This window comes from Gymnogyps californianus, chromosome 20 (assembly GCF_018139145.2).
Source record: "Gymnogyps californianus isolate 813 chromosome 20, ASM1813914v2, whole genome shotgun sequence".
NCBI lineage: Eukaryota > Metazoa > Chordata > Aves > Accipitriformes > Cathartidae > Gymnogyps > Gymnogyps californianus.
The window spans coordinates 11,419,688-11,445,031 of record NC_059490.1 but is presented as its reverse complement, the minus strand read 5'-3'; the positions used below and the strand labels follow the sequence as shown (position 1 = coordinate 11,445,031).

At 44.2% G+C, this 25,344-nt stretch overlaps 1 protein-coding gene across 6 annotated transcripts in view; it reads left to right on the top strand.

Moving 5' to 3' along the window:
• MSI2 (musashi RNA binding protein 2) overlaps window positions 1-25,344 on the top strand; it is a 260,590-nt gene that overhangs the window by 68,969 nt on the left and 166,277 nt on the right. For all 6 annotated transcript variants that reach the window (XM_050908824.1, XM_050908822.1, XM_050908823.1 and 3 more), the window contains exon 6: window positions 18,848-18,940. In XM_050908824.1, coding sequence (XP_050764781.1) covers window positions 18,848-18,940 — 93 coding nt within the window. The remainder of the gene's footprint in view (window positions 1-18,847; window positions 18,941-25,344) is intronic.

Below are 25,344 nucleotides of genomic sequence, written 5' to 3'. Positions count from 1 at the left end.
GAGGGAGAGTGGTCTGTGTTTTGTGCAGAAGGTTTGCTCTTTCCTGGGAGTGATTGCCCCCACTTGCCCGTGGGCTAGCACGGTGCAGGGGCTCCAGCGAGGGCAGCAGGGACGTGCAGCCCGTGGGGACCTGCTTTGCACTAACCAGGATTCCTGAGCCGAAGTCGGGGGTGGTGGGAAGCCACGGCTGGAGCTGCAGAGCACCCGCTGGGTGCACAGCCTTCTCATAGCTCCTGCTGCTGTCTCCCCAGTGGGGGACGCACCTATGTTCTGTCTCATTTTGTGCTGGAAGTTTGTTTTGGAAGTCACAGAAAAGGTAAGATCAGTTAAAACAACATCAAACCGATAGGTATTTGTACGGCTTGATCTGAGGGACTTGAAGTGGTCTCCCAGTCTCTCCGATTAAGCTTATAACTTAACAAGTTTTCCCTCATATCTAAGTTGCATCTGCTGTACTGCAGGTTCAGCTCATGTTTTTCCATACCCTCAAACCCTGTGGACTTGGCAAATGGTTTGTGGTTGCTTTCTTTGTAAACATTTTCATACAGACTGGAAGACAGCTGACTCTGTCAAGCTTAAGGATTTCTCCTTACTGGTGACCACTGGTAAGCTGTGGATAACAGATACCGCGTTGCTAGTGTCACTCGGTGCTCAGCGTATTCCTTCCTGAGTTGCATGACAGTGCTAATGCATCAGAGAAATACCTGCCTGGTGATGGAGTGAAGGCTGAGCACCGAGGGTGCAGCATCCGTCCCGTTGCTGACCTGCGAGCGCCGGTCCTTTGTCATGGCCACCTCTGACCTTGCATTTCCTCCTCCCGTCGAAGTAACCTTGTCACTTCTTTATAAGCCTGATTGATCTCGTGGTACCGTAATACAAGTCATCGGGTTTCAGCAAGCGTGCCAGACCCTTGCAAATGTCAAAGGGGTGTGCCTCTGTGGACTTACCATTGAGGAGAAGCCAGGTAAACCTCAGTGATCTTCTGCCTGAGCTGATTCTTGTTGTTCCTGCAAAGCCTTGAGAAGACTCTGCTGTCAGACTTTCACTTACTGGAGAATATTTTGTGCTTGTGTGTGTTACAGCCACTTACATGCTGATACAAGAAAGAAAGAAGACTTGGAGAGTCCTGGAGCCCAGATTACTTGCGTAAACCTGGCCATGGGTCCTCGGAGGCTCCTTGTTGTGGTGGGAATTGTAGACTCTGGTCTAGTGGGTTGAGACACTCTGAAATTACGCTCAAGTTTAAGGTTTCAAAGGAGTTAGGTGTCAAACTTGCACTGACTTGAATTTCAGTAGGAGCTGGGTGTCTATTTTTGTCTTGTAGCAGTAGGGTTGCAGACCGAGATCCTCTTGTATTTTTATTTTGTTATTTGACTTTGAAAACACCAGCTGTGATCCTCTATACTATTATTGGTATGGATCACATGAAATTTTAATTAGCTTGGGTGAAGGGAAGGGAAGTTCTGGTAATTGATTTAATATACAAATGCCCCTCTGCTTTCTTTGGTTTATGTGCTGGAAAGATTGTATTAGAAATTTTCTATTACAAGGGAGATTTAAATGCTTTTTTAGGATTTTCTTGAAATCAAAAAGTTAAGTGCCTCTAACCTATTTAGATGAAAGTTACTATTGATATTTCACTATTTCAGATAAAAATAGATGATATTATTATTATTAGCTTAATGGAACCAGTCACTGGTGGTGGAATTTATGCAGTTGGAGGTGACTGAACAAATCCACGTGCTCTTTGGTTCAGCCAGTCGCGAAGCACAATGCCCTTGCCATGAAAGTTACAGCATGTGTTTTATTAGAGAGGGATATAAAGCGTTTTCGTTTTCTGCATGCAATAGGAATTCATGGATGTAGCATCCTGTTTGTGAAATGCAGCCTGATGTTAATGTCACAGTCGTTCCCCGCGCCTGAGACCAAAGCAGGAGCACAGCTCTCCTGGTGATGTCTAGAGTGACTGCTGAAGAGTGAACAAAGTAGGTATTAGTGCTGTCAATAATGTATCATCTGAGGTATATCCAGAATGATCAGACTGTGCTAGTGTCACTATGGTCATATGTTGCTGGGTGGTTTTGCTGGTAGTTAATATATTTACTAGGTTTTACACTCGGTGTCCCTAGAGGGGCAGTGCACTGGGTAATAAAGTTAGTCTTTGTGGTTTCTGATAAGGTACTTTCACTATCAAATGTGGAAACTTTTAAAAATCAGACTGTTGTCAAAGAACAAAATTGAACTGCTCCGGGAAGAGACGTTTCATAGCTGAAAACATAATAAAAAAACCCCACCACCAGTATTTCATATCTTTAAACCTGGAACTATTTTGTGTGTGTTGTAAAGGGCTACTGTAGCCAATGTACCTCGCTCTTTAAGAGGAGTTAGCTTTAACTATCTCCTCCATCTTGTTTGGTGAGTTGTCCTCCTTCGGATGGCGCCCGGCGAGATGCTGCTCAGCTGTTGTCTGCACGGAAGATCCCAAAGCTGAAACGTATTTAACCTGCAGCTGGTTGCAGAACTCTTCCCTTTCTACTTCTTCAAAACATTATGGGATTTTCTCTTTTTGTTACTTTCCCACAAAATTTCTTGTAAAGAATGACATTTTTTCTTGGAAAAAAGAAAACATCAAAACCCCAAAAACCTCCAAGCCCACAGGGCTTTGCCAGAAAGAGATTTGACCTGTTCTAGTCCATATCTTTCTATAAAGGGCCATTAATTAAGCTTCTTGTCTTCCAGAGTGCCCAGAAATTCCCTTTTGGGATTGGGAGATGTGTTTTCTTTGATGCTTTATGAGGTGCAGCACTGGTCCTGGAGAGCTTTTTCACTTGGGAGATGCCCTGACAGATAATGTCAGAAGGACTTTGCTTTTTCAGGCTGGTGCTGTAGTCAGGGGGCTGCGCTCTTAAATCAGAACCTGTCAGATACAAGTTTCTATTTTAGGAAATTATCCTTTGCTTCCCCCCTCCCCTTTCCTGGTCCATCTAGTATTCATCTGCAGTCCCACTCCTTTTACTGTCATTTCAGTCTTCCAGTTAATTGACTTGGGAGATCATGCTAATTTTTCTTGACTGGGGTTGCCACCTTTGCTTTCTCCTAATCTAGCATGCACATATTCTCTGTTCACCTGTCTCTTCAGTTCCTAAAAGTCTGTAGGCAGATTCCTTGTGCTTCAGAGAGAAAAACCCGGGCATGTGGTAGCAGTTTCTGCAACAAGTGGTTGTGTCTCTGTGGACTGACTTTATCCTGAAGGCCAGATTTTATTTCTCAGTACAGACATTACTGTCAGCAGTAGGACTTCCTCTGTTTACCTATTCAGAGCTTTTGGTCTTTCCTTCTACCTCTGTCCCTCATGGACTTAGTTTCTGTTTTTCTTCTCTGCATTCTTTTCTTTTGTGCTTCTTAAAAAAACAATGAAAGATTAAGAAAACCTCCGAACTCTTCAGGTAACTCCATAAGAAATACGGCAACACTGATATTAATACTTGTTCTATCTGGGATAGGCTGTTAGTGCTAGAAATGATCTCTATTCTCCCCCAGTATTTTACAGATGAGCACTGAAAAGCGTCTTTATTCAGTTTGACTGTTGCTATTATGTGGCGAGGCATTCAATAAAAGTTGTGATTTATGAGATGTGTGTGGCCGTTGTTGTTTTTTGCTCTGTCATCTATCAGGGAGAGAAAAGCCAGGCCTGATAATTCTTGGCACATAGCTTTTTCAGTTAAGAATGTCAGCTGTCAGGCTGTCAAGAGAAGTTATTTCTCTGGGTTTTTTTTAAATAGGCAGAGATCCTGCTTCTTACTGTGCTACGTTGATAAGGGAGTGCTTTCTGTATTGCTGAAAAAGTGTGTCCCATGGTAAGGCCCTTAGTGTATGCCCACTTAAACTTCCAATGCTTTGTGTTTTCAATGTGTGACAGCACTTGATTGCTTAATATAAAAATGCATTCAGTTTCTTTTTTGCAGCTTTTATGTGTTTTTTTTTTTTCCCCCCTTTCTCTCTTCCTGAATGGAATGCCCTTCCCCCCCCCGCCCCCGACTAGGTATTTTAAAAGTGGTCTTTTGCAAAATATGTGCACATTAGATAATCTGGTGTTGCATAAAAGCTCCTTCATATTTTGGGGGCTTCATGTATGTATAAAGTAGATCTAATTGAAGACAGAGGCTGTTTGTCACAAATGTGAATATAAGAATGGGGGACGGAGGGGAAGAATTATGTTAAATGCTAGGGTGATGTTTTTTTTCCTTATTAGTTATTTGCAAAAATGTATCAAAAAGTCATTTTGATGCAGTGTACAATAGTATCACAAACTTGTGCTTTGCATCCTAAGTGCCTGGTTAGAGCACAGTTAGAAGCTGAAATCATTCCTCGATTAGTCCCTGGAGTCCTATATAAGTCTTTAACTCTCAGCTTGTGGTCTGTGATTTAACAATGGATGAAGGATTGCTGAACTTGAGCTGAATGTATAACCTGAAATTTTCAAACCTGCAAGCCCTTTGCTTTCTCCTCTCCCCTTCTCCTGGAGAAGATCCATCAAAACCTTGCCACAGCTGGCAGCGTATCTGCCTTCAGGGCAGAACTTTGGAGCTGGAAAGACTGGCAGACCGTGGTTCATAAAAATGGATAGCGAATCACTATCAAAAAGAGGCAAGAAAGGTGTCTGGCTGCCATACAGTTCTTGGGTGTTGCATTAGGGCTTTAAGTTCTCTCGGAGAACAGGAGGGAATTGGTCCTGACTTACTGCTGTCTTCATGTGGCTGTGGGTGCAGCTTGTGGTGACCTCCTTATTTTGATGATGTTAGCCTTTATGTAAAAGGAAAACATTTCCCATGCATTAATTCAGTCTGGACGGCTCATTTACATACTTTATATCACTTTAAAGATACGAGGCTGGAGAGGTGGGATGTAAACCTCTGTGAAAGATTTTGTTGTCAGCCTGTATGAACTATTTTGATATACGGCACCATGTGTGTAGCTTATAGATGCTCACATGGTCCATAGGTTATTTCTTACAAATATTGGAGTGGTCTTTAGCCCTATGTCTGGCTATGCAAGTCGGGGCACAGAGCTTCTAGTCTTATGTTAAATTTTCCAGTGTAGTTACAGACCTTGCGATTCCTTCGGAGGAATGAAATCTCCCACCACCCTGCAGATAGCCAGGCAGTGGCATTCAGTTTGTGTGCAGTTTGGGACTTCAAGCTGAAGCGGGTTTCTCCAGTGCCAACAGCACATCTGCCTCTTGACAGGTGACCTGCTGGCAAGGGTGTTGCTGCTCTCCTCCCAGTACTGTATCCTCTGAGTATCTCTTCTCCTCCGACAGAGCTTAAGCTCAAATTGCAGGAGCTAGCTCTAGAGGTCTTCAGCTCAATCCCCATGTGTCAGGCAGGAGGCAGATGTTAATGGCGTTCAGATTTGGCTTGAGTCAAACTACACAAGTGGCTGTTCACGGGAAGTTGTCCCAGCTTTTCATGTCCCGCCAGACCTGGAAATCCAGTCATCTCTGTGACTTGGCCTTTTTATGTGAGATTTTTGGCAGTGTTGTAATGATCTAGGTACTTTGAAGTCTGTAAGTGTATTGAGCTGTGATAGTCTTTGATATTGGCAGAGTTCTTGTACTAGGGAAGACAAGGAAGGAGTGTCTTTCCAGCTAAATGCTTATTTTCAGTAACGTAATTATTATTAGAGACCTGTTGATATTGTAGATCGGGTAAGAATGAGTCCCTTCATCGTAGCAGGCGTTGCTTTGGGAGCCAGTGAGGCACCTGTACAGCACAGCACTGTGCTTCTGAGCCTTGGTGGGGAAGGAAGAAACCCTCTTCTGATCCTTCAAGTAGGTAGGAGGCTAAGCTAGTGACCGAAATGTCACAATTCAGTGATTTCTTTGAGCTCTGCAGGTCTTGCAGCCCTAGGGAGAAAAAGAAATGACAGGACTGTCAGCATGACAACAATTTTCTTTTAATCCACTATCTGTGCCAAATTTTGTGAGTGCTGGAACAAGGGGAGCCTCAAGTTTGAGAACAGAGAGAGGCGCAGTGCAAAAATACGTGTGGTTTTGATGTCATGATTTGCAGGGAGTTCATTCTTGCTGATCTTACCGGAGAGTGGGCGAACGTGTCTCTGAAGTGAGACCCCCCGGGGTCAGGCAGGCTCAGAGCTGGAGGCGTTGAGCCCGGTGAGATGTTCAGATCGTTTGCACGCTTGGCCGAGAGGGAGCAGGGAGTCTTTGTGAGCTCTGGTGTGGTTTGCTGGCTCTCTGCCTCCTGTCCCAGAGCCTCCACTTCCATGTCATGCATTTCTTTCCGCCAAATCCTCACTTTGGACAGGGAGCTGTGATGGGGCCGTCCTGAGGATCAATTGTACCATGGTCGCAACCTGGTTAGTAGCACAGAGCTTGGCAGCGTGCCTTGCTGTGTCTGCTGGAGGGCTGAGGGTGAGCCCGAGCTTAGTTACATGTGCCTGAAGTTGGGATGGGCTTAGTTCCCTCTTGCTTTTGTAAGTCCCCTGAGCCGCTGTGGGGAGTTGGTGTGCTGTAAGCCCAAGCCCGGTGGTGCACAGTTCTAGTTGTCCCGGCACAGCCCCGTGTGGGAGGTGAGAAATGAGCACGAGAGTTGGCCTGTTCTGGTGGACAAAAGTCTGCCTGAACCGATCAAGGTCTTGCTTAGAGATGGTCTCGTTAAAGTCTGGGTGCTGAGTCACACTGTGTGTTCTGCCATCCAAATGCCAATGTATAAACACATCCGTTTTCACAGAATCTCTTGCCAAGTACTCGGGTTTACAATGTTAACAGCTTTAAATAAATTCTTCCTGGAGATAACTGATTTATTAGGCTTCTACCCTTCTGAAGGCAAAGCTAGTCACAATTAACAAACAAAGCAGCATGAGGCAGTTATCATTCTGGGTGATAAATCTTTCAGTGTTGGGTACCACGTATAGTAAAACTATATGTCAGTCAAAGCGTGCCTTCAGCCTGGGCAGGCAGCGTGTGCGCAGGCGATGTGTGTGCATGTAATGTAATAGTTATTAATGTGGTGCACTAATGATTTCCCAGGCATGTGTTGGAGGTGGGTGATGGGTTTGTGTTTGGCAAGAGGCAGCTGTGTGGTGCAACCGCTTGCAGCCGTGCCGAAGTCCTTCCTTGCTCCGGTGCTGGTGTTTGCGGGCACGCTGGCGGCACGTTGGGCTGTGCTGCGTGTAGTGGTTTCACAGCGTGTCTGCACGCCTTGGTCTCAGCAGGGCTTAGAGTTGTAGAAACCAGTGATCTCTTTGCTTTAGGGGTGATAGTAGTAGAAGGGCAGCGGGTCATCGGCTTCCTTACTCTAATGAACGGAAGAAGTATGTTAGCTCTGGGGTTCAATGTGCTGTGGATAAATGAGCCATTTTGATTCTGCTGCTGTTGTACAACAATGGCTACATAAAGTTTGAGGCAGATCAAGCTGTCCCTCGTTTTTCTTTGGTTTTCCTTGGCAGCAGCTGGAGTTGGATCTACTTATTTACTCCTGGAAAAGGACTACTTTTTGCACCTAGTTCTTCAGAGGCTTTGGGGTGTGCTGGCTGTGGGGTCCATCTGTGTGGAGGAGGTCTGGGTCCTGCTGAGGGGGAGCAGCAGGAGCCGCTGAACTTACGGAAATGAAAGCCCTTTGCAGGCAGAGTTTGCACTGGTGCCAGATGAGGCCGTTTAAACACACTGGTGATACTGTGTTTGCCATCAGATGAGGTGTGGTTGGCACCTGAAAGCCTTCGGAGTGTTGCAGGGTGGTCTTAAGAAAAAGCGTGTCTGACTGGTACTGCGAGAGCTGGAGCCTCGCTCTTACTCCCGGGTCGTTCACACCACCGGTGCTCCGGCTCCCGGCCCTGCTGTGCAGGGCGGTGATAATGACCTGCCTTGGAAGAGGAGCACTCTCTGAAAACAAGGTGGTTGCCATCTATTTGGTCTTCTGTCAGCTACGGAACAGTTGCTCAGTGGTGCTCTTGGGGGACTCGGAGCCTGGAAAAGGAAGCGGCTATGCACTGTGAGTGGAGGCAGGGGATAACTGACTGCAGATACGTGCTCTTTCTCCTGTGCTCTCAGGGGCGTAGCAATTGCCTCGGTCCTTACTGCTTTCATTTTGTTTTTACTGGTAATCCTCCCCTACTCCTTTGCCACTTTTTCTCACACTTACCCCCTTTCCTGCCCCTCTGTCTTAATGCTAGCTCCTCTTTCAGCCTGGCATCCTTTTCTGGCTCTCAGTCTTGATGGTACACGGCTGAGAAATGAGCCCTCCAAGTTTTGGTCGGTAGTTATTGTTGTTCCCTGATGGCATCTTTGTTTGGATAAACAATTGGTCCAAGACCTGTTAGCATGGTTTCCAGTGTTGGGGAGATATTTCTTGCTGGGTTTGTAAAAATGATCTAAATGGATCCGACATCCTGGCTATAAAACATCTGTAACATTACACATTTAGTTATGTTACTAGAGACTTGAGTTCATTTTGATGGGTAGTATTTTATCTGCTACTTTTCCCCTTCTGAAAGCAAAGCTTTCTGTGGAGGAGGATTTATAGAAATATATTTCCAGCACAAAAAAAGTCATGCACATTAAGATGTTGGAGTAAAGGAGAAATAATGTCTTTTTTTGGAGACCTTGGCTGATTTATCTCTTGCTTGGTAGTTTGGTATGACCTTCTTAGCTAGGAATAATATTTTTTTATTCTTCCTTTAATAACAATAATGTCAGTAACAATGTCTTGCACTATTCCAGCATCTTCAAATCAGACTTTCAGCGGGTTAGACATTTAATGAGTGACGCCTCACAGGCTCCATTGAGCTGTGGGGATATATTTTTGTTCTTCTTTTCGTCGAAATCAAGGCACATAGCACTCGATTGTGCAACGTACTCAACCTAATGAGGCTTCCACAAATGCTGCGAGTTAAAAAGTATGCTTAAATGCTGAGCCCTGCAGTCTCCAGCTGAGTTTCTCCCAAGACTCTTTGATACATCAGCCCTATGGAGACTAAAATGACTTGCCCCGTGGTCAGTAAGTGAGTAAACATCACACAAGAGAGACAAGCTCTTGTAGCTGCGAGGTGCTGCCTTCCTTTGGAAAAAGTATGAATGTTTTCTTGTCTTGCTTCCACTCTTCATTCTCGATGCCGCTCCTCAGGGGCCCTTTTATTCCTAGTCAAGGGTTATTTGATGCGCTTTAGAGCGACAACTATGTTGCTTTCATAATGGCTGGTGGGTTCCCTCCCTCGCAAGGGAAACATCTTTCTTTTGTGAGATGAAGGTGGGAGTACTGTAATTCTTGCAATTCACCAACCCATTTGTGTGGGGGGAAGAGGATAAAAGAAAATGCGGCATTTCATAAAATTGTGAAAGTATTTCAACAGCAGTAATAGGCAAATCTGGACATTTTGCAAGGTTTCAGTGGTCTCGCATCAGAGGAGAAGATCACCCTTGTGAAAAAGCCAAGCAGCGTCTTGCATAGACATTAGCTTGACTCAGCAGATGAAGTAAAACTTGCTCATCAGTAACTGATTGCCATGTGCATCTGTATTATGTAGATGAAATTAATCAAGGCTAAGGGTTAAAGTTTTCCATTTGTTCTTTTCAGAGAAATCATCTGGAGTATGTTGGGAGGGAGGTAAATTGCTTTATGCATTTCTTTTCCCTTCCTGTGAATTTTTCTTGTTTTAGCGGAACATTATCTAGAATCTTAACAGAGAGCTCTCATCACTGATTTGACAGGGTTATCATGAAAAATTAGTTGATACTAACTTAGAAGTATTTAAATTATGTCGTGCTTTCTGCACTGTAGAGGCAATAAACTTTTTTTTGGAGTGACCTCAGGAGCTGGAAGAATTTATAAACTTACAGAATGTGCACTTTCCTTACTCTCTGAATTGGACTGCTCTATTGGATTTTGTTAAATACTGTGTTAAACCTCCAAATACATTTCTTCCTTCTCCTTTTTGTAAGTGCATGCTTAAAGAAAGGTTCATTGACAGCACCGTAAAAGCCATTCTAGCTGCAGAACCACGTGTTTTGGGCATATTGACAGAGCAAGCTGCTTGCATGCTAAAAGGTGTGGCTGGCTGAAAATGTAACCACCGGTGCATGCTCTCCTAACTTTAGAGGTAAGTGTGGAGCAGCCAAAGAAGGCAAAGTGAGTTTTTGCCCATAGGATGAGAGCACGTCCCCTGCAAATCGGTCAATGCCTTGCCCTGTGACAGTTTGTACAGCAGCAATGCCTGCCGATGGAAGAGGCCTGTGCAGGAGCCGTGTTTTGGCTCCTAGCTGACAGCCGTGATGTGGCAATGTGACTTCATGGGCTTGGGCAACCCACCTGGTTAGTAGGCAGCAGCTCTTGGTTGAACATGACTCTGCCTGAGCTTCCACGAGCCGTTTGGCTTGAGGTTGGCCAGTGGGAACATCTCCCCTTGTGCCTGCAGCGCCCGGGAGCTGGCGACGCCGCAGGCAGCAACTGCAGCTGTATGCAAATATGGCAACAATCGAAGGTACTTACTCAATTTTGCCTACTGCTTTTGCTCTAACAGATTAATAGATTTTAATTGGGTTGATATGACTCAAATCACAAAAATATTGTGAGGACTCTTGGATGAGGGTTTTGAGTCAATGGGAGCTGCAGGACCTGGAAAAATTAGGCCACTTCAGTGCCTCAGTATGGATTTTGGCATCCAACTCCAGGCACATGGCTTTTGAAGTTGTTGGCCTTTGTGATCAGCTGTCCTCTGGGGCAGGCCCTCAGCCGCTCTTAAGTGTGGAAGCCCCACACAAATCTCTGCTTTCAGCAGATCTGCAGCAGTGCAGCCTGTACAGGGGAGGCAGCTCGCTCTTCGGCAGAAGACAATGCCGCTCGCTGCTATATCCAGCCTCCGTGCGGTGTCTGTTTTGCTGCATGCCCCTCCCGGGTTTGGGAAAGCAGGGGCAGCTGGTTGCCTTCTCCTTGTACTGTTCCAGATTAAAAAATGAGGACTTGGGTATGTTTTGGGAAGCTGCTTAGCTTGGTTTCCCACTTTGACCCACTTCAGTCCACCCTGCTTCACCTGTAGAGCCTTACTCCAAATTGACTTGGAACATGCCCTTGTAAACATGCTCTTTCACAATTGTACGTCCTGTTGGAGGACACAAGTTTTCTGGTTGTATTTTGGATATGGCACGTGATGTTTCTTTCCAGAAGACAGTATAATATAAATAGAGGACTTGAACGTTGTAATGGCCAGTTAATGCTGTGTTTCCATCAAATATTGCTGCCATGTCTTTGAATGAGAGGTCCCCGGGCAGAATGCCATCTCTCTCTCTTTTTGCCTGTGCAAGGTGAAGTTTTGCCAGTAGCCTGTAGATTTAGGAGCAGTCTTAATTGCTTCCCACTGGGACCTTTGTCCCTACATTACATGGGCGTTGCAAAAATCCCGCCCCCAGTACGTAGTCACATTGGGCAGTGATCTCCATTTGTGGTCCTGAGATGTATTCCTTTAAAAATAATTATCTTCATTTAAACTTATTAATGCAGTGTTTAAGCACTGCTGAACAGTAATCAGGCAGGCATGTTAGATAAGTTGTCTGCACTCAGCGAATATTTAGAGTTACCTTCCTTACTATACTGTGCATGAGAAGCTAAAGCAACCAGGGGAATTTAAATAGATTTTCTTTCTGCTCCCCTCTTCCTGCCTCTGTACCTTGCTTCTGTAACCCATAAAAGAGTTAACTAGAGCACAGTAGAAGGGAGCAGCCCTAAGGGATATGATATAACTGGTTATAGCGAGGCTGTGGGGCTCTGATCTGTTCCTGTTCTCTGGAGGGTGTGAAGTCTGGCTCTGGTGAATTTTACTGTATCTTTTCATACGAAGCTTGAAGCCACATTTTGCTCAAAAAACCGCTGAGCTCTCGCAGCTGGGGCTAATTCTCCGGAGATCGGATCTCCCACGAAGGGAGCTCTTCGCGGTGGTGCACGTAAACACGTTGCTGTGCCTGGAGAGCTGGGGGTGGTTTGCAGGGTGCTTAGGGGAGGGTACGGGATGCTCCTGTCCGGACAGCAAGCCCTTCTTCTAGGGAGGGCCCCTTCCTGGGGGGATGGCTGCAGTCCATGATGTGCTGCTGTTGCTTAACTGTACCTGTGGGTGAATAAGGGGCTGGTCCTCCCAGGGGGGCAAACGAGAGAGTTAAATTGGGTCGTCGTCAGGAAGATGACCAGGAAGGGCTCTGCTGGACTCAGGCCAGATTTGCTTGTGAAACTCCACGGATGGCTTTGGTGATTTGCTGCCAATTCAATCTGTCATATGAAAATCACTTTGTGTGTTCTGCCTCCTGCTGATACCATAGTCATCGAGGGAGAAAAATAAAACACCAGCCAAAACCTGACCCTCCCAAAGTTAGCAGCAAAACCAAAGACAGCCAAAAACTAGGAATACAGCAGGGACTAAGTTAACAGTTCCATTTATGAATGGATTGGGAGAATACAACACATCTGTATTTTCCACAGAAATCGGGGGAACTGATTTACCCCACTGGGAATCTGTGCCGCTTGGTTGGATTAAAGAGCTCTTTCATTCCTGCATACCTTTCTATAGCTTGAGTCGGTTCTCACAGGATGACATTAGCTTACACAGGGGTCAGGCACAAGGTATTTGCCCTGTTTAAGTCTTGCTGAAATCCTATTTTGAATACTTAAGCATGTTGTACGTGGCACGTAAAGCCGTGCTGCCTTTGCACAGGATTGAGTTCCTCTTGCTGTTGCAGAGCTTGAGAGTCTAATTCTTGCTAGCCGATGGTACACAGTGCTGAGCAAAACAAGTCCATCGTTTGTCAACCGTACAGTAGTATTGGGGAAGGGGATGGTTCCTGGAGTGTTCTTTTACTTGGTGAATGGAGAAAGGTTGGCAGCTTTCAATAAATGTTGCCTTTTTCATCGTGGGCTTTGCGTCATGTTTCAGTTTGGTTTTTAATAGCTTTTTGGAACTTGCTGTGAGGATCCCAGAGGCAAAAAAAAAACCTGGAGAATTCTTGCTTAGGGTTTGTGCTCTGCCAAAGAAGCCTAGCAATTTAGTTAACAAGATCACTTCCCCTATTACATGAGTTATTGTTGTTTTTAATTAGAAGTAATGCTGTAGTTTGAATGTACAACACAATGGGGTATAAAATGCAGTTCAGCGTATATACCAAAGATGATTTTTCCAATTATAAACCTATTTAGAAGGCGGATACATTAGAAATGATGAAATGTCAAACTGCAGATTAGGTGAGCAAGCTGGAATACGCATGCACCCACGCACACATGCTATCGTACAAGAAAGGAAAGTGCTCTGGAAAACAGTTATATATGCATAATTAGTTTAATCTGAAATTAATGCTAATTTCAGCAATTTGTGATGCAGATTCACCATTAGTGCTCTAGTCCACTTCCACAATATTGAGAAGTTGAGGATGCAAAGCCTTAATGAATTCCACACAGGCGTGCACCAGAGCTGAGTTCATGTACTGGTTTCCAGGGTGTTCTTTGAGCCTCCTGTGCGTTGGTTTGCGTCAGTGCCTGTCTCTGCCCCTTGCTTTTAGGGAGCGCCAGCTCATTTAGAAGGTCGTCCTGTTTCAAGCAAAGATGTGATGGCATGCAGAATATCCCGGCATTTCTGACACTGCTGCCATCTACATTTGCCCAGGTCATTTTTAACTGCACCTGCACCTTTGGATAACCCCGTTTCAAAGCACATGCATTTTACTTTGCAATGAAACCTGCCAGTGACACACTCCGTCTCCTCTCTGTGCTGGCTGGACGTAAGCACTCATCCTTTCCAACCTCATCATCTGTGCCTCCTAAGCCAGGAGCTCTTCACTAAAACTGGGAGGGCGGAACAGCAAAAAAAGGCTGTGTGAAGAACGGTAGGGAAATGACACTTAAAACCATTACCCTGAAGTCAAATATGTAACTCCTGTGTTAAACATAGACTGGGCCTTGGCTCATCTGAAAAGAGTAGTGGATACTTGTTGCTTGAGATTTTGAAATTCTGGGAATTCTGCAAAATATTTCATGAGTTTAAAATCCCCTTTGTTCATTTTTAACAGTCATGAGGATAAAACAGTTTCAGTGGGGGGGAAAAAACCCACCAAGAAAACGAAGAACAGAGTTGGTACGTGAGTATGCAAGGATATGAACGGACACTGAACTGGAGGCTCTAACTTTGCAAAACTGCAGTTCCTTCATTTTACCTGAGTCAGTTGGTTTTAGCTTACGTCGTGTATTGACGTGGTTTGAGTGGGACAGGATTTTTGTTTCTAGAGACTGCATCTTCAGCCTGTTGTTTAGAGATGATTTACCTGATATGACCCAAACTGATCTAATTACAACCTTAACCTTGCGAAAAATTGCATAACATCAGAAGACTTGTCTTGCTAAAGCAGGGTGGGTTTTTCCTGCTTCTGCACCACCTGAAGAGTTTGCTCGGTTTCAGAACACAAAGGCGAATGTATTTTTCAAAAGCCAAGCCAATAAAGAGATTGTAACCTTGAATGACTCTTCACAGTAGTAGTCACATGTGTTTTGATTAACTGCCACACTAACACAGTATACAAACAAAGCAATTCTGCAGGTACTTACAATTAACGGACTTTATAACCAGCGTTAGATCTAACTCTCCCCTGTCGATTCCTTCTGCAGCAAGAGAGACACCTTCAGTATACAAAAGCTCCAAAAACATTTAATATCTACATTTTGCAGAGCCCTGCAATAGTGAATGATAGATATATTCTACTGCAAATTAAAAACAAAGACATGAAGCTGGAAGTATTGTGGTTTCTGAGTGACCTAGACCTCTTGGAGTCATTCATAAAACATGGATTTGTGATTGATTCACACAAATCACTTCCTCTTGCCTGAGCACTGCCGCTCCCACCCCAGGCACAGAGCAGATGGAGCTGCTGTCTGAGGGACCGAACCCAGAATCACTACAGGCGACTCCCGTTCGCTGTTTGTGGGAGCGCCCCCATTGTAAGCAATCTCCAGAAAGCAGATTCTAAATTTACTCGCGGGAAAAGATAAAGATCCTCAGTGACTGTCATTGGAGGGACTTCAGGCTGGGGACTCTTAGGTTTTGGGCTTTTTGTTATAATAAAAAATTTTTTTTTTATAATGAGTGTTTTTCTTAGATATATACATAAATGTTTTTATTAAATTGTAGAATTTTTTTTTTGTTTAAAGAGATGCTGATTTATTTTCTGAGCCAAATGAGAAATTTTGATTTAAAAAACCTTTAATTTTTAAGAGAGAAACTCTTCAGTTGGCTCAGTTCCTTGTGCCTCTGATCATTTGTCATCTTTAATGTTTACTAAACAGCACTAAGTGTACTTCATTAAATACTTTTTAACCCTTTGTTTTTCCTCCCTGAAACAAGCACAGATCTGGGGAGGTAATGGTGGAGAATATCATATCAGAGAGTAAGAACATCACTCACTGGGATGAACCAGAAGCCCATCGGTGTCAGTGCCCTGTCTCCTGCTGAGGGTACTTGGTGAGAAGTAAGGCGGTCTCCTCCTGTGCCCTCACAGCCATTAGCAATGAGAGTTTTTGGGACTTTCTAGTTAACGTCAGTTTTCTCAGAACTTGTGTGTGAATGTGCCTGGTCCTGGCAATTTGATGTGCTTTAAAATCTTTTTTATTGGTGATTCAGTGGCTGACCTATACAGAAGGTGTCCCTGGTGTAGTAAAATCCCTGAGTTAGTGAATACTTTTTTTTTTTTTTTTTTCTGGTCTTTCGAATGCTCCGTCATGTTTGACTAACACGTTTGCAAACCTTTGGCTATTAGCTGTTAGGCTAACGGTGTGCACTCTGAGTCTCCGGGCTGTGGGTCCTGTGCAAAGCTGGGCTCTGCTTCACTCCGTGGGAGCCTGGGAGGCCCGGGTAGAGCAGGACCACGGTGCTCTGCGGTTTTTACCCTGATGAAGCCTTGCCTCGTAACTCGTCTGCTTGGCTGATGAGAGAGGATTTGCAGGTTAGAGCAGGAGTTGGAGGCTTTGTTTCCAGTTGGTCCGTGTCCTGCCACAGTTATCTAATAATTGAAAATTGGTGAGGCTGTACCAGCACAGACAAGTTAACTGTGTACAGCAGTTTACCTGGCATTAATGTTTGAGAAAGAAATGGGTGCTTCAGCACAAACGGCAACTCTTCTCATCTGCTGGGGCTCTCCTGGGCGCCCCAGGCTAAATCCGAGCTGAGTACGGTGCTCACCTCGTTGCCGGCTGTGCGAAGCCCGTCGTGGCACCGTGGTGAGCGGGCTTCATTCGTTCACCTCTGCTGCGCGTGTCCAGATCTTTACGGGGAAGAGGCTGGTTTCCAAACTGGCACCTCTGTCCTGACCACGTCTCCTGGGCTGCTGGTGATCGCTGGGTCGGGGGAGATGGGGGTGAGAAGACTCCTGGCTGAGCCCGTGGCAAGTCTGGGGGCACGTTGGTACCTCGTGCCACGGGTGAAAGGAAGGCAATGAAATCTCCTGTTGATGCACGTCAGGATAGGAGGAATTGCTAAGGCTACACGCTACTTCTGCTCTTTTGCTGAGGGGAATATATATAACAAAGCAATTGAACCATCTTTTCAGGAAAATGTAGATTGTAAAAGCAGACTTAATTTTGTGTTTCACTTTTGTACCAAAGAGCTGATTTCTGAAACCATTTCCCAGCTCGCAACACATCTCTAGGCATTAAAATGTTGTGAATTTGCTTGTCATGACCAATATTTTCTTTGACTGAAGCTATTGAAACAAAGTAGTCTTTTTTTTTTTTTTTCCTTCCCTCCTCTTTAACCTTCAATCTTGCTTCTAGAAGAAGTAGCTCTCTTTTTCTTTCTTTCTTGGTCAAATATAAAAATGATGATAATTTCAAATATTGCTTTAGAATAATTGCTTTCCTCCCTCTTTTGTATGACAACAGAAGCTTGGCCTGATCTTAAATCAGATGCTGGCAGGCAGAGGGCTCTTGACAGCCCTGCAAAATCCTTTAGTTACAAGTCGGCTTTAGCCAATTCTTTATTTGTAAATGACAATTTTCTACAGAAAAATATATGCTTGGGCTTCAATTTCGGAGTCCTAGATTGCAGCCAGGAAAAAATAATTGAATTTTTACACTGGTTTTTTTTTTTTTCTCTTTTCTTCCTAACTTAAAAAAATAATAAAAAAAAGTGAAGCACTGTAAAGCATGGTTAGGGACTGATTGAGGGAAATATCTGCCCTGGTCAATTTGAATGGCAGTGGAGACAGGAGTGATGTTTAATTTGTTCTGTGCTGAGAGAATTTGGGGCTACTCCAAGCTTTTTGTTCAGTGTCTCAGTTCTGCGAAGGCTTTGCCCGCAGCCGCACAGCACGGCTTGTCACTGCAGCTCCACTCGCGTAGCAAAGCCCGGCTGGGCCGGCGCTCGTTTTGGGAGCACCGTTGCTCTCGGTGGGTCTGATGTGCAGGACGGGGTCTCATGGCGCGGGGGCAGAGCCATGCGGGAGCCCCTGGTGCGATGGGGTGGCCGTACTGCCGCGGGAGCGTGGTGACCCTCGAGGCAGCCCCCAGCGCCTCGGTGCAGAGAAGGTGCTGGGCTGCACCTTGCGACCTTCAGTAGCTATCATCAAATGCATCTCGTCTTTAGAGGAAAAATAAAACAGTGAGAAAAATCCAGGCTCTGCACTGAGCAGCTGCAGCAGTTATGTCTCCAGCGACTGCCCAGTGTTGTTTCCTTCGCATTGCTTCAGCATTTGCTGGCCGTTATTTAACCAGGCAAGTCCTGGTTCTGGAGTTATGGGACACTTTTCCCTTCAATCTTTGTAAGTTGGCTGCTTCAACCAGTTTCCATCATACAGAAAACAAACTCAAGCATTTTAATGCATGAATTTCTTATTGACATGTTTGTTGGTTTCTTGAGTTAACATGCCGTGTTGAATTTAAAACATCTCTATGTGTGGGTAGGCTGCTAATTAGTTGTCTCCAGTTGTAAGGACATTGCCTGCTGTAAGCTGGGGCGTTTCCCCTCTGTCCAAGCATACGGGATGATGCCTGCCCCTTCGGAGCATGCTGACAATGTTGTCCTGGATCTGCCTTGATTTAAGGTGGCCCACAAAGGTCAAGTGCGTTATAATAATAACATAATAATGCGTTATCTGATAGTATGTTCTTTGTAGGGAGCCCAGCATCATCCCTTCGTCTTGTATGGACCAAACTCAGGTGCATGTGGGTCAGCAAGAAGAGCTGGGTGCTCAGCTGGGGTCTTGGGGAACAGGAAGGGTTTCTGAAGGGCCTGATCCAGCCCCTGATGGACAGTGATACCGTGAGCATTTCAGCTGAAACGTGGATTGCGGCAGCTAGAGGACTGCATCGGTAGCTCTTGTTGTCTTTCGTCATTTGATTATTTTTAAAGTAGCTGTGCAAGTTCCTTTTAAACTGACCCATGGAAACTTAATAACACATCTCTTCGATTGGATGTAATTACCTTTTGCCTGCCAAAGAGCATGCACTCTGTCTTTAGGAAAGAAGAGGGGGGAAATGGCATGTCTTTTTGAGACAGTAGCTATAAGGATACGATACTTGAACTCTTTTTTCACTTACATTTGCATTGAGAAGCACAATAAAAATCATTTATTAAAAAAAAATATCCGAGGGCTAGAGTTGTTATTGAGTGCCTTTACTCAGCCATTTCTCAAATAAAAACAAAACAAGACAAATAAAAAAAAGAAGTATCTAATCAAATAGAATCTGAATTGCTTTTGTAAAGAAATATTCTCATTAACTGGGTTAGAGATGGCATCTGAAGAATACTTCTTTTTTCCACATATTGTTTGAAATAATCTGGTTAAACCGTATGCTTGTCTTGTAATTTCTTACAGATGGTCACAAGAACAAAGAAAATATTTGTAGGTGGATTATCGGCTAATACAGTAGTGGAAGACGTAAAGCAATACTTTGAACAGTTTGGCAAGGTAAGTTCCTGCCCAAGTGAGCACTACATATTTTGAATTCTTTTAAAGTGTGTTTTGAAAAACAAAAGTGCAATGAGGCCTGTGCTCAATGGAGGGCCACATTTTTTGCCTTTCGGTGTAATTTCTTGAAGCCTCTGGAATTCCTTTTCTGTTTGTTGCATGTGTATGTGTACAACATTGCCAACACTGTTTACTTTCATTAAAGAAAAAAGAATCATTGGGAGGTGAATTTGTGTATGTTCAGGAAGAATTTGACCCTTAGCTGAATGATTACACAGTTGTCTTCTCCATAAAATCAGCCTTCTGTTTACCCCTGATTCCAGTGGCAAAAGGAGCAGATAGACGTATTTGAGAGAGCTCATTAAGTTGTAAAAATGCCTGAAGGGACCACATGAATAGCAAGAGTAATATGGAAGTCACTGGAATATCCATTTGATTTCTTATTAAAAAATCCTTATGCAAGATCCTGTGGAAATATACATAGAATCCTGACCTCATTAAAAAAAAAAACAAACCCAAACAAGTTTATGCACAGAAGGAAACCTGAACCTTGCCAGAACATTCTTTTCCATGATGGAACAGCTGAAACCCCACAGCCCAGGTTCTGGCTGGAGCTTAGTGCCACTGACTTCCATGGAGCTTCCTGGGTCCCCAAGGCTTCTGGATGCTTGGTCAGGAGTCTGACGAGGTGAAGAGCTTGCAGAGCCGTCTGCTTTGAGAGCAGTTTGTGGTACCACCTTCCATGGAGACTCCTGTCAGCCCCACTGTCCGCAGGGCTCCATACAGCTCGATTCCTGTCTTCTGGAGTGCATCAATTGATGATTTAGATGCATGATTGCATGAGGACGCAGCAGGATATCCCAAAGCAAAGCAGCTCCCATTCCTTGCAGTTTGTTTCCTTTATCTGCCCTGAAAAGCCTTGGCCAGGCAGTATTTTGTTGAGGGCTGAGGAGGGGAGTTTATAAATTGTTCCTGTGCTGGATTGATAGTTGTTTTGCAAACCATTCATTTTATTTTCAATAATAATCTTCGATTCCGGCAGGATGTTTACAGCCTGCTGAGCCTTTTATTAAAGGATTACATGAGCTTTTGGATGTTTTTTCTGTAGTTACTTCTAATTGCAGAACTCCTCTAACCTGTATTTTTGAAGTTAATAATAGTTTCAATATAAGTGCTTTGCATATTGTCTGGATGCTGTCTTAATATAGTCTTTTTAATTTCACCATCTGGTAGTTTCATGCTTGCAATTTTACAGTCCCTGAGAATGCAGACAACTAGGCTGCGTTTTTCAGTAGTGACTAGTGATTCGGGACGCTTCAGTTCTGCTTTCATGCTCTGCCTTTTTTGAGATAGCTTAAAAGAGATCTGGCTTTCCAAAGGCAATACTTTTGGAAAATAAAATATTTTTTCAAGTGTCTTAATTTGAAGGCTAAAAAATTAAGGCGCTGAAAATAATCGCACAAGTTGCGATCAAGGCTGGAACCCATTCCTCTGGCAGTAAAGCTGGGGTATGTCCTGCTGAGGCTGCGTGGTCCAGTCGTTAGAGCTCAGCTTCTGTAGGACTCGGGCTCACAGGGCTTGGTCCCTGTGATACCAGGTGGCCTTTTCCAGTTGCATCCCTGTTCACGCTTCCCTATTCTAGCTTGTGAAAAGGAGATGAGTTTGGTGAAGTCGGTGGCGTTTTGGAGGAGAGGCTTCTTGGCTGTGTCACCATGACTCGACCTTGTGTGCAGGCGCTCAGGTTCTCTCTACTGCACTTTTCTGTTTATCAGCTGAGACAGTTTGGTTTGTGGGGTGTTTTGAGGTGATTCTCCCCATGGCTCTGGTTGTCAGAAGATGTAGAGCTAGTTAATGACCCTAGGAAATGGGGACTTGTGGTCCAGCCAAATAAGAAGAGTCGTTAATATGCTGCAGACGGTGGGATGCTGCATTCAGATATAATGACCGAGGTTTGGTCTTGTGGGACCTTACAGGAGCTGCTTCCTTCTCCATTCTTCTTCCGCACCTTTCCTTGACTTGCTTGCAAAGATTGCAAGCTCTTTGTGGTAGGGACTGGTGGTATGTCTGTGCACTGCTTAGCACACAAGCCTCACTCTCCAGTCAAGCCATTACAATGCAAACAATGCATCATGATCGATTGGCAAGGTTTGCATTTGCTTAGCACTTTCTTAAAATAAAGAAAATTGCATTACATAATTAACGTGTAGAGGAGCCGCCTATATTTGATAAGAGCATCTCAGGTGACTTGCTCTTTGAAATGCTGAGCTTATTTATTGGTGTGGAAAAAATTGCTTACCTACTGCTGTGATTCTTGAAATCCTGTTTGTACTTGCTGCAGAGAAGAGCTTTGCAACCAGGGGAGGTTGTTTTGGTAACTGGAGGTAGCTCTCAAAATACACGATGTGGTTAGAACAGCTACCAGCTTTGGGGCCAGGCAGACTCGCTCATTTAACTGGAGTTGGCAGGAAAGGGCTTAAAGTGTTGAATTTGAAACTGCAGCTTTTTGAAAAGTAAATGCCGGAACCTTTTTCTCCAATAAAAAGAAGACTGCTTTAATAAACCCTCTTCTGTGACTTCACCAGTGAAAATGCCTGCCTGTTAGAGCACCAAAATACGTGGTAATGATAACTCCTGAGACTTTGATCATGAAATTTCTGATAGTGATTATTTTTTCTTTCTGTAAAGCCCGGGATTTGTAGGAGTCTCAGCTTTCATTTTGTGAAGACAGGCATCCCTAGCTGCTGTAAGCTGCGCAGGAAGACTGGGAAAAATTACCTGAGTGAAGCCAAAAGGCTTAACAGAACGAGCACGAAGCAGAGTAATTAACAGCCTCGTGATTGCTGAATGCTTAGAGCTGGTGATGCTGAACCCCTGCACAGACAGTTGTTGTGGGGCTCCCTGGAGAGGCCTGGCGGGAGCCTGGGTGCCGAGGAGGTGCTGGGGGGCCTGCAGGCCCTGGTGGGATGCGGCACGGCCCGGCACGGCTCGCGGTGCCGACGGCAGGGAGCGCAGCCCGGTGCCTCTGATAAGGGCAGCGAGGGCCCAAGGCCGGCAGCCGGTGGGAGGTGGATCTGGGGTTGAGGCTTCTCTTTTCAGTGGTTTCAGGGAGCAGGATCCACGGGAGGACATGAGGAGGCTAAGCCAGGAAAACAAAACTCCAAACTAAGCCATAACAGTTTACAATCAGAAGCAAAAAATAAAACCATTGTTTTACTACCTAATCCTGATAGTCTAATGCAGTTGTTTCAGTGATCCTCTGTTATTTCAGTCCAAGATGTTTCAAACATTCTTGCAAACAAAATAAATTCACCGGCCGTGTTAACCCATCCAGAGTCTGCGGCATTGCCCTTGTGCTGACGTGTCAAAAGCTGGCTGTTAAGACCAAATTTTAAAAGAACTTAAATGAGAAAGTGTTACAAGTGAGGAGATCCAAAGGGAAGCTCGGTGGGGCTGCGCTTTCTGCCCCCCATGTTGCTCCCATCTGGAGAGGCCACAAGTGCTGCCCTGAGCCATCAGCAGGGCTGCGGCTGCAGATCTACCTGTTTTATGGCTTTCTGAAAGTGTAAACAAAATGGCGCTGTCCGAGATCAGGACATGTTGGGGTGTTTAAGGCTTCTGGTATCATTTAAAAAAAGGAAAAAAAAGCAACAGCCTCTTAGAGCCTCACCCAGAGGACTGTGACCAGCAGAAGAAAGCCCCCAACACTAACGAATTGCACTTCTCTCAGGACGTGCATGTTCTGCACCTTTTAAGCTGCAAGTGACTGATGATAAGGAACTTCTTAGGGTTCGTTTTTTACTACGTAATGCTCCCTTTATAGAGCTCCTGTGAAAGTAGTGTAGTCCTTATTTTGCCACTTGCAATTATACTTCACATGGCGAACTGTGTAATTAGTTTGGAAGACTTATGCCTAGTCATTGGTTTATCCTAATCGGCTTTGGCTTTTCCCAACAACAAAGTGAGCTTATTTTCCTAAGCTGAAACAACTCTGCTCCCTTTGTTCCTCTCTTTTATTGTCTCATTCCTTTCATTCTGTTTTACTGCCAAAGTTTTGTTTCATTAGGCCTACAAGTCATTTCCAATCCAGTGGGCTGCTACAATAAGGCCTTTATAACTCAGCTGCCCTGGTTCCCATGTCCCTTCTGGTCTGGAGCCAGGACTTGCTGTTTGACATGGAATTTTAACCCTTTCGGTGCCCCAGCTGCTAGTCCCCCCCTTTGCGTTGAGGCTGCCTTGGTGTGGTGCAAAGCCAGGCTCGAGATGTGGGTTGGAGGGCCCGCCTGATGAGCCTATGAATCCAAACGATTGCATGCGGTCATTAATTGATACGTTAATGTGGTTGGGCTCCAGGTACGCTTTTTGACCCAATTATCGAAACAGAATTCTGAGTAAAAATGTTCTTACTGGAATACTGTAATCAGTCTTGGTGGGAACAGTCCTTTGAATGAAAAGGCTACTGTGTCCTTCCAGCCCGTGTTTCCAGCACGATGGGAACACAGTTATGTTAAAGGTACGTTTCAGTTGTCTTGAGCGATTAGATCAGCCCATATATGACTGTTATTGTAAAAAAATCATGTTTTCTTGTGTGGGAGAGATTACAATTAAATTTATACTTTTTTGAAGAAGAATCATGATTTTTAAAGGAGATGTGTGAAATAGTTTTGTGGACAAACAATATTTTTACATACTGTTATTTCAAACTGCTAGAAAAGCAGTGCTGGTCTTGGTGGCCTCAGCTGTTTTACTTCTAAAAATTTCGAAGCAGGAGCATTGGCTCTACGTTTTTTCTTTCACAGCAATCCTAAAATGACTTTTGGGGAAGGGGGCTATGGCATTTGCTTTTTATTTTAAATTTTCAGATGAAATTGGAACAGACCAGTATGCATTAATTTTGTTTTCTGTTCTGGCTTGCTACGAGGTCCCTTAGACAAATCATAGGCATGTTTCAACTTTGCTTGGAATATGTTGTTTCCTCAAGAATGACTTTTAAGATTTGGAAATTTTGAAACAAGACAGGATTTCTGAATTACCTCTCTGGATCCGAAACGTTTTGTACAGTCACTTGTTATTTCCTGTGAGACGCAAAACAGACGAGTGGAATAATAATATCTACTTCTGATGTTTTTTTTCCTGTGAAACTGTTGAGCTTTTGAAAGCTTGTAATTTTCTCATCTCTTCCTTCTGTAGCCATGACTTACTGTCTAGTGGCAGTTCAGCAAGTGAGAGTAACTTCTCAAACCCTGTCTTTGCTCCAGGCACACCTTAGCAGAGCCATAGTGCAGTCTTGCAAGAAAACTAAAGCTGAAAGCAGCGAGGCTGCGGACAGCAAAATGTGAGAATGAGAACATCCTTCTTTGGTTGTACAATGTCATGCATTATAACACGGACAGCAATGCAAATAATGACCAGTTTAACCTTTGAAAAAATAAGCTTTTGTAATAAAGTCCCTCTACTTTCTCTGTGTAAGTGTGCTGAGGGTGGGAGAGGGAAGGAGGTGTGATCCACACCAAGGATTTCAGCCTTATCGGGTGGTTTACATAACTTGCTTCCTACATACTTTCCTTTCTGACAGCTGTGAAAATATAAATCAAGAAAACATGAGAGAAAACTCCTCCTTGTTTGGCAAGGCTGTCTGGGTGTGAACGAGTTAATGCGCTGTTGTAGTATTAAGCACTCCAGTGGTTTACTTTTCCCTGAGACCTTGAGTATGGCCTCTGAAGATGTTATTACAATAGAGTTCTTAGCATGAGAAAAGGTGGTTTTCTCGCCATGGGTTCATTTGGGGGGGATTTGGAAGTCTGTGTGGAGCTGGGGCTAAGGCCAGAGTCAGGAGGTGCAAGGAATTTTGCTTGTATGAAAGTGAAAGCTTAGTTAATTTAGACTTGGCATACAGTTTGAATTGTATTGTTACATCTGTTGGACATTGATATGTAGATTTAATGGTCAATAGGATACATGGATGGTCTATTCTTAAAGTATTTGCTTTGCAGAAAAGTCATTTTTTGGTTTTACAAGTTGTTAGCCTTTCACGTTTTTCAGCACTGTATTTCCAGATTCAATATTTGTGCATTGGTTACATTTTATGAAATGAAGGGACAGATTTGGATTCTTATTTACATTCTAGTCTGTAATAGCCGGAGGTCCCGAAACATTTGTAATATGCAGTAAAATAGAGAATGTGTTGGCATTTGTTTAACTGCTGCTAGCCTCACTGTTCCCTTCCAAAGCGATTCTGAGCTCTACAGCTGGTGTGAAAGAGCTTGTAGCTCATTATATTATTCTTTCTAAGTTACCTGGGTGTACCTTGGGAGAAGTTGCTGAACTTGAATCATTGCACCTCCTTAAAACAGAACGAGCAATAGACAAATACGTCATTGTTTGCAGCTTCTGATAAGTTTGGGACA